General features: G+C 32.2%; 1 protein-coding gene across 2 annotated transcripts; it reads left to right on the top strand.

Moving 5' to 3' along the window:
- The first annotated feature begins 310 nt into the window (after nucleotides 1-310).
- LOC126899155 (transcription factor sox-2) lies at nucleotides 311-5,192 on the top strand. 2 transcript variants are annotated; one of them, XR_007702492.1, is made up of 3 exons: nucleotides 311-764; nucleotides 2,822-3,762; nucleotides 4,969-5,192. XR_007702492.1 is itself a non-coding variant. In XM_050673752.1 (2 exons), exons 1-2 carry the CDS (start codon nucleotides 412-414, stop codon nucleotides 3,462-3,464), a joined length of 996 nt encoding a protein of 331 aa, XP_050529709.1. In that variant the 5' UTR covers nucleotides 311-411; the 3' UTR covers nucleotides 3,465-4,967. The 2 variants fall into 2 exon arrangements, 1 of the variants encoding a protein (XP_050529709.1); XM_050673752.1 differs by lacking the exon at nucleotides 4,969-5,192 and having other exon boundaries at nucleotides 2,822-4,967.
- Nucleotides 5,193-12,745: the final 7,553 nt, after the last annotated feature.

Below are 12,745 nucleotides of genomic sequence, written 5' to 3'. Positions count from 1 at the left end.
AATCCAAATGATAAAACAACAAAATCTTAATTTTATGTAGTTTTCCCTGTCTTTGTTCAATGCTGTTCTAATAGTTGTTAATTTGTTAAATTATGGCACAGTCGTACCACAATTGCCATTGTTACTATTGCTTAGCTAAACGGTTTGGGGGTTACGACGAGTGGCAAACACTTGTTGCGCTTCGCATTTGTGAAAAACTGGACGCACCAATGAGAAAACAGTCTACGATCAATAATAGGCGGGAACTGCGATACACGATTGGCGGCGATCGCGTTAACCGACCACGATTACCGCGTGTGCCACACGCACTTTGGACGTCGTCACGGTTGGCCTTTTGTCGCAACAGTCACATTGAGAACTGGCGCAATTCATTCGGTTACCACAAGAAGACGTGTTAAGCTGGCAACTGATATGAACAAAATAACGGCCGTTACGGCGGCCACTTTGCTGTTGCAGCAGCAGCAGCAACAGCCGAGACACCATCGGCATCAAGAACGCGGAAATCAAATTTCACACGGTGTAACAAGTAGAAACCACGTCGATGGTCGTACGACTCCGATATCCGATTGTTCGAATCAACAGTCAATTCACATAAAAAGACCAATGAACGCGTTTATGGTGTGGTCCAGAGGACAGCGGCGCAAAATGGCTCAGGAAAATCCCAAAATGCACAACTCGGAGATCAGCAAAAGACTAGGGGCAGAATGGAAATTGCTAACTGAACCACAAAAACGACCTTTCATTGACGAAGCCAAGAGATTGAGGTAAATATTGCTGATTTTTATTTTTTAATTATTTAAGGATTTTTTGCAATTGCTCAGGAGACACGGAAAACGAAATAACATTAGTATTTATCTCTGTATATTAGATATCTCTTTTAAAGATATTAGCTTTTCTAGTGGACGGACATACTCAGTGATCGGTACAACAAAACCATTGAAAAAATGATTCTCTATCAAAATTACAAAAATGAGATTTCGAGATGACTGAATTTGTGTTGGATATTTCCATAAAAAACTTATAACGCTTAAATTTGGTACGAATCAGCAGTGAAACATTACATTTAATAGAAAAACAAACTTAAATTTAAAATTGAGAAGTTATGATTTTTATTGAAAATAGATATTTAACAAATGGTACTTAACCTACTAATTTTTTTTTAATTTAAAAAGATTATAAAAGTTTATTTCCTCATTATCGTAACTATTCGAATATTTGGTTGCACATTTTAATAGTGGCAATTACTCTGTCTAAACAATGTAGGTCGATTTTGTCACAATTAATCCAATGTTTATTATTCATTAGATGTATACATCATCTAATTATCCTAATTTCCTAACTTTTAAATGCACAGTGACATAGGCAATGGAGAGGGAACTAGGGTCATAGCCCCTCAGGAATTTAGCAAAATTATATGTAGTGTTATGTAGAAATAATTTTTTGGAGGAGAAATTAAATTTAGCTCCTCAAAAAATATTTACCAACATACGCCTATAACAGTGTGTAAAGAAATAGGCAAATTATTTACCATTTTGGTCGTTACCAGTAAAGACTTGCATACGTAATGTATTTCACTGGAACTTTTAATCGGTTAATGCTATTTATAGTAACTTCTAATGATTTTAAAACGATTTAATCAAATAACTTATCACTACAAAAACGTATTTTGTCCTCATCTTAGAAAGAACAATTTCGTGTCAGCAAACATGCGAGGACAAGAAGAATTTTGTACTTTAAAGGAAACTTGCATAGTTACTATTTAAACTAATAAAAAAATAATAATAATACTGAAAATATATTTTAGCGCTTCTAACATTCATTACAAAACTACTTAATTTGTTTCAGTCGTTCTGCTTTGGCCCGTGTCTTAATGTGGTGGTCACTTATTGACTGAAAATCCGTTAATAAGACGAAATTTCACTTGTAGTGGGAGTTATTTTATAGACTGCTCGTTGTGATAAACCACTATTGTGTTTATAAAAACCGTTGTATTGATATTTTGGAGTTTCGTTTTGTTGATACGGCAAAAATCAAAACAAATAGTGAAACTCGTTGTAATCACGTGCTTTGTGCTGCAGTTGTATTTCCTACAGAGTTTAGGAGGTGTTTACAACAATACACCTGGTAGATGGAATGCTTCGACACTAATAGTGTACTGAACAATACGGGAAACAAATGACGGCGATTCGTGTGTGACTTTCGATCGACGACGGTGCCTTGTATGGACTTTGCTATCGAAGCGCACAATATAATACGACCGGTCACAATACTCGTGTAATTGTGATAAATTGCTTTTTTCGTGGCCGATATCTATGAGTTTTACCGACACAACAAATAGATTCTTTAATAAGTACAAACGCATAACCGAAAATCAATCACCCTGTCCAGATGATTATTGTTATCATTGCCCGCTGCTTTTTAACAGTTACTGCGGATTTATCTTAGAGTGAAAAACACAATAGAGTTAATGAACAAAATTATTTTTATGGTCCGTGTTATAATATTTGCGGTAGGTCCAGTCACGGTATCGTTATAGGCACGAACGAGTCAAACAATTGCGTTGAAATGAATTCAACGGAGCTTTTCTCAATTAGAGTGATTATTAAGTAATTATTATTACATAGCTGCATAAAAACCACAATTCTTCTGTTTAATTTGATATAAAAAAATATTCAATCATAAAAATTTAATATCTAATATGTAAATATAGTCGGCTATTTTTTTCCAATCAAAACAGAATAAATAATACAAATACAACAGTTTTAAGGTGTTTATAGCGGTTAAGAATGTAAACTGATGTTTTTTTTTTAAACATTTTTAGGGCACTTCACATGAAAGAACATCCCGACTACAAATATCGCCCACGTCGAAAGCCCAAGGCGATGGTTCAAAAGAAAGAGCAAATATCCAACTGTCCAACTAGCGGCAAGGGATGTACGGTGCCCTATTCCGTACGCGACTTGGTTCCGCAAGAGTCGATTGAGGCAACAGGACCCCCCGAGCATACCGGAGCGGCCGTGGTGAAATTCCCACGCGCATACTTTTCCCCGTATCACCATCACCCTCACCATTACCAGCCGTCTTTCTACCATCAGGTCGCTAAAGATCTGTCGGTAAATGCAGCTGTCGGAAGCAACGAGACCACCGGAAAAACCGTCCACGATTTGGCTCTACACGCACTTTATGAAAGTTCGCTATACTCGCGTGCCGTATCGTTGGCTACCGCGTGGCCCATTATGACTGCCGCCGCAGCTGCCACGGCCACTGCCACTCTTTGTCCCGTCAACTGCACAGAATGCAGTGACAGGCCACCACTTTCCGTACACGAATCGTCGCGGTCCTCCTCATCGTCGCCACCGCACCCGCCGTCGTCTTCCACAGCGTCGCCCACTTCACTTGTCAAGCGTCCAATTGCGTTGGTCGTTAAACAAGATCTTATGCCGCCTCCTCAACACGTCATATGAAAGCCATTGCCGGTTCTACCGGAACCGGCTCCTTCTGTTCCCGCCGAAATTCATTGCAACAGCAACTGGTCTCGACGACAGTGGTCACCGTCCTCGCCTTCGTCTCCAACGTCTTTGGCGTCATTCCCACAACCACCATTAATGCCAACCCAACCGCCAACACCTTGGTGGTTACAACAACTTCAGCAACAGTTGATCATGTGCAACAGGAACGCGATCCGTACAACAGAATCGCCAGATCGTAGGATCGAATAGGTTAACTACCAAAAATCAAAATGCATTTAATTATATACAAATGGTACTTAAATTATTTAACTCTATACGAGGTGCTATTGCGTGTAGTGATCGCTCTTATTTAAGTTTTCTGATATATTTACTCAAATAACGATTATTTCCGGCTCAGAAAGTAATACAGCGTGAACCAGATCTAATTGACAGCTCTTGATAACTTTTGATACAATTAATATTTCGTCTAGATTTTCAAAAATAATTTATACATTCTTAGACCACGTTAAAATGATATTTTTTGTTATTTATTTTTTAAAATAATAATAATTAAAACATTTCTATTTTTTAGTTATGAGAGTTGTCAGTTAGAACTGGTCTACTCTGTACATGAACATGATTTTGATTGGAAAAATAAATAACAATTAACTTACAAGTCACTTTACCACTCGACGTGAACTTCTAAAGTGTTTTCAGTTATTTTACTTTATCACTTCTGTACGAATATTAAATTAAAGTGAAACACCAGTAACAACAGTCTCAAATACTTAAAAAATAATAAAGATATAACATCAAAGTGAACGCGTATCTTATGTTTTTACGCTGACACTAATGACACATAAATTTGTTGCAACTTGTACAATCAAAACGCATTAGCTGTTACTGTGACAGTCTTTATAAACTTTTAAATGTTGACACATTTTACATAAGAAAAGTTGTTGTGCGTACAGATAAGAGTATACGATAACCTTAAGTTGATTGACTGGTCTATTGTGTTTTTAGAGTCATTTTTATAATTATATTGTACTTTTGATTTATCGCGAAAAATCAATTCAATTTATAAATAAGTTATTCTTATAAATACATTTCTATAACAAACAAATGTGAAATAAATTTTCTAAATGAATAATATTCGTACGCAGAGAAATCAATAATACTTCTGTCATCCATTTTAAATTAGTTCATGAATATAATAGTCTTTTTACAGACTCATTGTCGAATAACGTAACAAAAATAAAATATTTTATTTTTATAAAACTGATTACATTTATAGAAGGCAAAGTATATCCATTCATATGATAAAATTCATTTACAATGACCCACCCGTTGTACAAACAATCTAATTCATTTAAATTATCTAGTTAACGCCATAAATACATTTATCATGTATACTAGTTAAAACATAACATATTGTTTTTTATGTAAAATATTTTTTCACGAATCGTGCAATAGTAACATTGTAATGTCTTAAATTAATATATTTTTGTTTTTTATCTAGTCGATATGAATTAGTTAAATTGTAGTGATGTAATCCTATTGCTCCTGTCAGTCATTACAAATTTACAAATGTCCATTATATAAATATCACTAAATTAAAATGCGGCCTGTCTGCGCTGTAAAATATATATTAAATTTATTTTAAAAATGTGTTTTATTGTAGTAGAAAGTAAGTGTTTTTTTTCTTATGTGCTTTAAAAAAAATAACAATAAAACATATACATATACCGATTAACAGATTTTATTAAAAGGGTAGTTTGTCTACGAAGACTAATGAAATATTTGCCAAGGTCAGAGTAAACTTTTACATTGACCTCGTGTGTGTGTGTGGAAATAACGAGGAGACTAACGCCACAAGAGGAAATAATATTCTGTGTGCGGACACATCACGTCTACTGGTACTGAGAGAAAATAAGATTTTTAACGCTTCAAATTGTATCCTTTGTTGGGCGACAAAAGGCAGCGGTGGTTGTTTTTTCTATTTTTTTCCTAACTAGAAGTCATTTGGTGTGGCGGCTGTGTAAGTAACAACGACCATCGTCGCCAAAGAGTCACCCCTTGTAAAGAATAGTACATGGTTTAACCCTAAAACGCGTGATCCGAATATTTAATGTCGTCTGAAAAATAATAATGAACTAGTGAATCGGAAAAATATTGGCATTTGAATAAATGTGTGTATTATATGTGTGCAATATCTACACAGTATTCAAAATGTTGCTCGACCTACGCACAACATAATTTAAACACAACTAAATCTATGCCACGAGAATGTCAAATGCAAACTGATTTGAGTAGCACACAATGTTAGAAAATTTGCAGCATTCATAATAGTTAAAATTACAATTTTTTGTAGACAGAAATGTTTACACATTGACAATAGCTAGGGAACCAATTTGAAATAAAGATTAGTTTAGAATACAATATGAAATGTGTAAAAATAAAACTGAAATCGAGAGTCAGTTATGCGTTTGAGCTATTAACAAGTAAATAATAATCGTACAGAGTTTAAAATTGATTTAACATTGGCATATCTGTGACTTTATCTCAAGAGGAGATATTGAGGTAGGTCAACTCCCTTTTAAAAAATTGTAAACAATCAAATAAATATATTTTTGGAATAGAGGCAACTGCCCCTGTTTACCCTTCAAATACACCGTTGCGGTTTAAGGAGTCTAAACCTTGAATAATGAAAACTCTGTATTGTTATTACTCTCTTTTTCGTTATAAAATTATAATTTTTTGACAAAAAACTAGACAACAGGTTTTAATAATATAATTATTAAAATAAATAATATTTCATAAGTTATGAAGTATAATTTTTATTGATAAACGTTGTCGAACATAAGACTTTATTCGTAAAATCCGCACAGTCGTAATTATAGAGGAGAAAGATATGAGTTTCATACACTCCCAATGACAAAAATAACAACTCGATGTAAACGCAATTTTTTTTAACTATAGGGAGGATTAATTATTTATTTTTATATAATTCCCCTCCTCGAACAAAGCTCTAGATATGCTACTGAGAAACTTATATATGCTGTCGTAGGTAGTTTTTTTTTTATAAAAAAAATACATATAAAAATAAATAAATAAATTTTTTTTTTTTAACAATTGAATTAAAAGGAATCCGAATACAAGCAAATTTTAGCTTATTTTTATGTTAATTATAAATTAATGAGCTAAAGTTAAAAAAAACTTCACAATACCCCACTTACTCAAAAAATTTGCTAATAACATAAAATGTACACGAAAAAAAACGTATAAATCAATATATGTTTTGCCATTTAAAGCCGTTTTATAGCGGAAACACTCATTAGTATTGTCATGAGGATATGTAACATTAAGTTATAATTAGCTTTTACTATTTTAGGTTATTTACAAATTGTACTAGAAAAATATTCGTATTATTCATAGGCGTTTAAAATTGCAAGTGGAAAGACAAGAAAGAACTAGGAGTGATAAATGATGAATAGAATGATGAGCTAACATTTATTCAAGTCTTGTGTCAGATTATCAAAGAACGTATGAATATTCCGGTGGAGAAAATCGTTTTCCATAATATGAAGTACTTGCCGTGTAATGTTTTGTAATTACAAAAGTCGACTGGAATATCGCAATTTAAAATCAAAATAGAAAATAAACACAGTTACCGTTTAAACGCAATGTACAAAATAGCGCAACACTAAGCGGCGGCGACTGGTTGTGCAGAGAGGCGTTAGAGCAAAGTGGCGGAAAATATTGTGCTCGGGACGCCCAGAGGCGGCGCTCGATTTCCAGCCGACTGTGGTCTACTTAATTGGACGTGAAATCGCTTGATAGAATGTTCGGTGGACCGTGTGGCCGGCCGCTCACAAGAGGAAATTCATTTTTTCGTCACCCCTTTTACCATAAAAACATTATTATTCGTTTAAAAGGTCAATTTGAGCGACTACACCGAAACAGATTGGCAACACACCCGTTGCAATGGACGCGATCACATTTGTGTTCAATATTTTGACAGTTCCTAAAAAACCATACGTCGTGTTATTGAATGTCTTGCCGAATGATCCTAAGCGCGCCACATAAGACAATACGCGTGTACACCACAAAAATACCAAATTTTTTTTTAATCAGACCAATCTCACTATCGACCGATTTCTAACGGTCGTTTTTTGCTGAACCGCGTCCAAAATATGGCTAAACCACAACTTAAATGCCATTTCTGGATAGCACTCGCTTCGTACTAACCTCTAATATAAAACGCAGGACTTGTATGGAAAATGAAACTTGAAAATTAAATGCAAACATTTGCTATATTGTGAACACAATTTAAAGACGTTTTGAACTCCATACTTCTTGTAAAAAGTTTTTCTAAAGGAAAATCTGTATTTAATGCAACAGCCAAGTTACTTATAATTCCACGTCCTTTTTCTTCTCGTACGAATTATTGTCACGCGTAGGGACTTATTTTCCTTTGGGACAAATTATACAGAAACTGGTTAAGTACCGAATTGCCATTAAGGACAGTTGTTATTCTTTCAAATGCTGTTAAGGAACGACACTGTTGTAGCCGAGGTGTAAATTAGTGGAGTACAATAACACTTCTAATTGCAGCAGCTAAACGCCGTGATAGAAAAAATCCATACAACATTCTAATATAATAATACACAGATTCCATTCATTCAGTTCTGTGGTGTTTACAGTATATGAGCGTTAATTTGCATTTATTTTTATGCCAATACAATCAACGAATCCGCGAACCGCTTTGCTACGTCTTCAATGAGTTGTAATTTCGACTATTCTCTTTTTTATTCAACTTTGACGAAGAAAAATGCGTTTTTTCAATTATGATAATAGCGAATTTTAAGGGAAAAAAGTATTAGCTTTTAAACTATCATCTTCAGGCTTTTAAAAATCTTCTTTTCTTTCTTTAACACTTAGAAAATGCTGATGAAATAACGCATTTCATACAACACTATGTTACAATGAATATCAGTATTAAAAACACAGATACATAGAATAAAAACAATTTACTCGTAAAAAATACCGGTGTCATATTAAAAACGTCCTGGTTTTTGGTATAAAAATTATGACGGATTAAAATATAAGTATTATAAACATGTGCCTATAGTTGAACATTTTTTAAAAGATTTTCTTTTATATGGACGGTAAATTTCGGTGACTAACCCAACAAACCATTTCCTGTTTTTTTATAAATCTGTCATGATTTTAACATGTTAAATAATTAAATATATTAAGAGGCGCGACTATGTTATTAATTATCAATAACATAGCAGAATCTTTAGTCTAGATATTGATGGTATTAAAATTAATTACAATTGCTGACCAAGAGACTAACAACTTTTTGTCTTTTGGCTATCACATTTCAAAAGTACGGAATGGCACCCTCATAAAGTTTACTTATTTTAGGGTATAATAATATGTTAAGCAAAAATATAATAACATACAAATTTTAACTAGGCGGTTCGGCGGCAAAGGCCTCACGATATTTATTTTAGCATTTTCATTGGTTAGCTGTGAAAAATCCTATTAAGCCCAAGCCAATATATTTATATGTACCTAATAAAATTAAATGTCCAATGTAAATTATAACAATTTTTACCAATCACGAAACCGTTTAACGTGTAAATATGGTCCTGCTTATTACTGAAAGTCTAAACTCAATAATATAAGTTCAATAATTGCTCTTGCCAGATCAAATTTTTCAACTATTAAAAAATAGTTGTATGTAATACGACTACAATTTAAGTTTTTTAATAATTTACGACGACAAAAGTACGACTGTAAATTCATTTTTAGAAGTACATCGAAAATCAAATAGTTCTACAAAACTTGTTATTGGTTCATGATCAACACATTTAATGTTGTAATTAAGAATAATTATTGTTCACTTAAGCAATATATTACTATCTTATCTCTTTATTGTGCACCGTTTTATGCTTTTCGGTGTATAAGATTAATTAAACTTTTATCTTGATAATTTCATAATGATAAACGAATATAACAGCACAAGTCTACCGTTATAGCTGATGATATTTTGTAGAACTTGAAAGTTGCAAATAAACTTCTTGTCTATAGAAAAGCAATTATATTTTTATGATAAACGAGGACACCAAAAACTCAGAACATTAACTAAAAAAGAGTTGATAACAATAATAATACGAAATGAAAATATGAGATATTCAATTACATTATGTGTCTTGTAGCAGTCGTAATTAATGTGGTAGCTCCGAGTAATTACCGGCCGCTAATAAACTTTTGGAACAATCCGTACAGAGAAGATATGTATCTGGAGGATATGACTGTTCATTAGGAGAGGTCGGCCGTTGGTATTAACATCTTTGGCTCGTAATTTGTATATCGTATCCGCCGCGTGCAGTCGACTAAAGTTTAACGGGAAGCACACAACAGTCGCATTTCAGACAAGAATTGCTATTCCAACGTTTCCGTTGTTAATAACAGAGACATTAATATTTTTTATATATTAAATACAACCAAGGAATTAATTGTATTATTCGACTTAAACAACGAGTAATTAATCAAATAGAATGTCTCAGTTTTATTTACCCTGGACACCGAGATGAAAATATTTTTTAAGGAAAATGGAATTCTCCAAGTTCGGCTGGAACATTTGTGTACCCTAAGCGATGGCTAAATTGTTGAAATACGACATTTTATTTTTAATAGACTGATAAGATTAGTCCGAAAATATGAAATATCGAGTAAATATTTTTTGTATCAAAAACTATAAAGAGTTCAATAAATTATTAATATCTCATCTTTTACTGGATTGAACGGGCTGCCGGTCGGATCTAGAATGTCGACAAGTACAGACACGTGAATATTATTTTTGGCTTTTTTATATTATTATACGTGTAACGACATAAACGTCGTATAATATTCCTATGGACAGCTTTCGAAGACCGATAACAGTTCGACTGTGACCAAGGAAAAAGTATCGAGCAGAATAAGTGGTCAAAAAAAGGAAATTACGATTTTTATCGCGTTGGATATTTATTATTATAACGGCCGGTAGTTTTCTTTCTATCACTAAAACCCTTACATACTTTCAGCAAAGGTTACGAAAACTAACGGCTTGAATAGAAACATTATATCCATGGTGTGTTATAAATAGTCTAAAGAGGACTGCAATGACAAGTATGAAAGTGAAAGCTTTATTTTTTTATGATCGAAAAAAAGGAGCCCGTGTTCCCTTAAACATCTGTAAATATTCACTTACTCGACTACCAACGAACATTCACTGTGGAAACTTGGAGATATTTGTGTGAATGATCGTGTACTCGAATGGACGACCCTTTTTTCGATTATTTTATTACGCTATTTAATCTATAAGCTTTTTATCAATGGCAATACTCGACTGAGTTCGCATTTTAACGCCGAACGTTGCGTATTTATATTTATTACCACTTTAATCATATTAATTTTTTATGAATTTATTGACTAGTAGAAAATTCTTTATGGGCTCCCTATCTTATTGTATATTCAAAATATTGTCATGTATAAACTTTGATCAAAACATGTTTCGAGGGGACATTCGAAATCAAATTACATGTTTGTGTGAAAAAAAAAGCCTTGTTTTTACTATAATATTACTGCCAAAGGAAGATATGACTTAACAAAATCAAGAAATTAATTCCCATTGTCCAAAAATTACATTATAAATTTGCAGCCGTTCCCTTTTCTTCTTATTTACTTTTTTGTCGTTTTGAAACACTTTTATTATACTGTTACTCGTTAAACCTCATTGTTCAAATTAGTTGTTTTAACAATTTTCCAATTAATTATAAAAAGAATTCAGGAATAATATAGAACAAATCAAATTATTATTATAATTTTTCTTAAAAAGTGTTAACACAACACGCAAATTGCAGATGCTTTTTTTTAATTTATAGAAAAAATTTACAGGAAATAAATACATGCGCATAAAATACTGTTTGAGATAACATTTGTTGTATATAATCGTCGAGTTTAAGTTTGTATAATAAACGTTTGTACAGACCGTTGGTAGCCACCAAGATTTTAGAAATATAATTTTGAACAATTGCTGGTGGGTGCCATACTGAGGAGGGAGTGATCTCCCTTATATCCCACACAAGATAATTTTTATTTTAGAGTAAGCCGCACATAATTTGCTTAAGGATCGCGAATTTTCGCTAATATCATAGGCGCAATTTGGGGAGGAATTGAGAGAATATCAGTCACCTAAGCGGGAATTGATGTAGCTTTTCGTCCAAATATTTTCAAACAACTTGAAAATTAAGCATTCACGTATTGGCTACACGGCGTCAGTTTTAAAGATCATTAAATCAATTTTCATTACAAAATAATAATTTTAAAAAAAGTGCATTTTACCGCCATAGAGTTAAAACAGGGCATATTAAATATTCATTGAAATTTATAGAATATTCATATTTATTATAATATAATTATATAAATAAATAATAGATTAATATTGTAAATGTGTATAACTCTCTTTTATTACCATTTTAACTAAACTAATTGATTTATATTTTTATTTAAATTAATTTAAAAAGGAGAAATGATATAATACAGATAACCTTGGTGATTTTTTATGTAACTCATAAGTCTTTTATTAAAATATTTTGGAATCTCTTGAAAATTAAATATTGTTTATGACATTATGCCAATGTTAAAAATTTATTTTATAAGATAATCTTAAAATAATATTATACTAGGACTAGTATTACCCCTTAAACATACCACTAGACAATAATCAATTTATTTCATTGAATATAACCGTAAATCGTTATTTTTAAAACAATATACGATTCTTTGCAAAATTTGTACACTTACACATGCGAGAGAAAAATTTTATAGAAATTTTTATATAAAAATGAAGTTGAAAATCGCGAAAATTTAAAATGGCTGTTAAATAAAAAAAATACATTTTGGGGAGAAAAAATTATTATTATATTACCACTAATCGTCAATTTTTAATAATTCCCTACAAGAGTATTTATCATATAACAACACATTAATCTGAATACGAATAATAAATTTAGATGCATTTTAAGTGTAAAGCCAAATAAATATTGGTGTAAATGATCAAATAATTCATAAATTATAATAGAAAGATATAACAAATCTAAGATCAAAAATATAATTATCAATAGCCATTTTGTCGCAAACAAAATGTTCTACAATTTGATAATGTGATGTTAGGCATTTTTATTTCATAATTTTGGAATTTTTTTTAGACAAAAACATTATGAAATATATTCATGATCAACAAC

The sequence above is a fragment of the Daktulosphaira vitifoliae genome, unplaced genomic scaffold (assembly GCF_025091365.1).
Source record: "Daktulosphaira vitifoliae isolate Bord-2020 unplaced genomic scaffold, ASM2509136v1 Scaffold_2, whole genome shotgun sequence".
Taxonomy (NCBI): Eukaryota; Metazoa; Arthropoda; class Insecta; order Hemiptera; family Phylloxeridae; genus Daktulosphaira; species Daktulosphaira vitifoliae.
This window is presented reverse-complemented; position numbering and strand designations above follow the sequence as displayed.

Excerpts from the sequence above, each read along its gene's own strand:
- LOC126899155 (XM_050673752.1), top strand. The coding sequence starts at position 412 with ATGAACAAAATAACGGCCGTTACGGCGGCCACTTTGCTGTTGCAGCAG. Across the intron at positions 765-2,821 it reads GACGAAGCCAAGAGATTGAG|GGCACTTCACATGAAAGAAC; the intron begins GTAAATATTGCT and ends AAACATTTTTAG.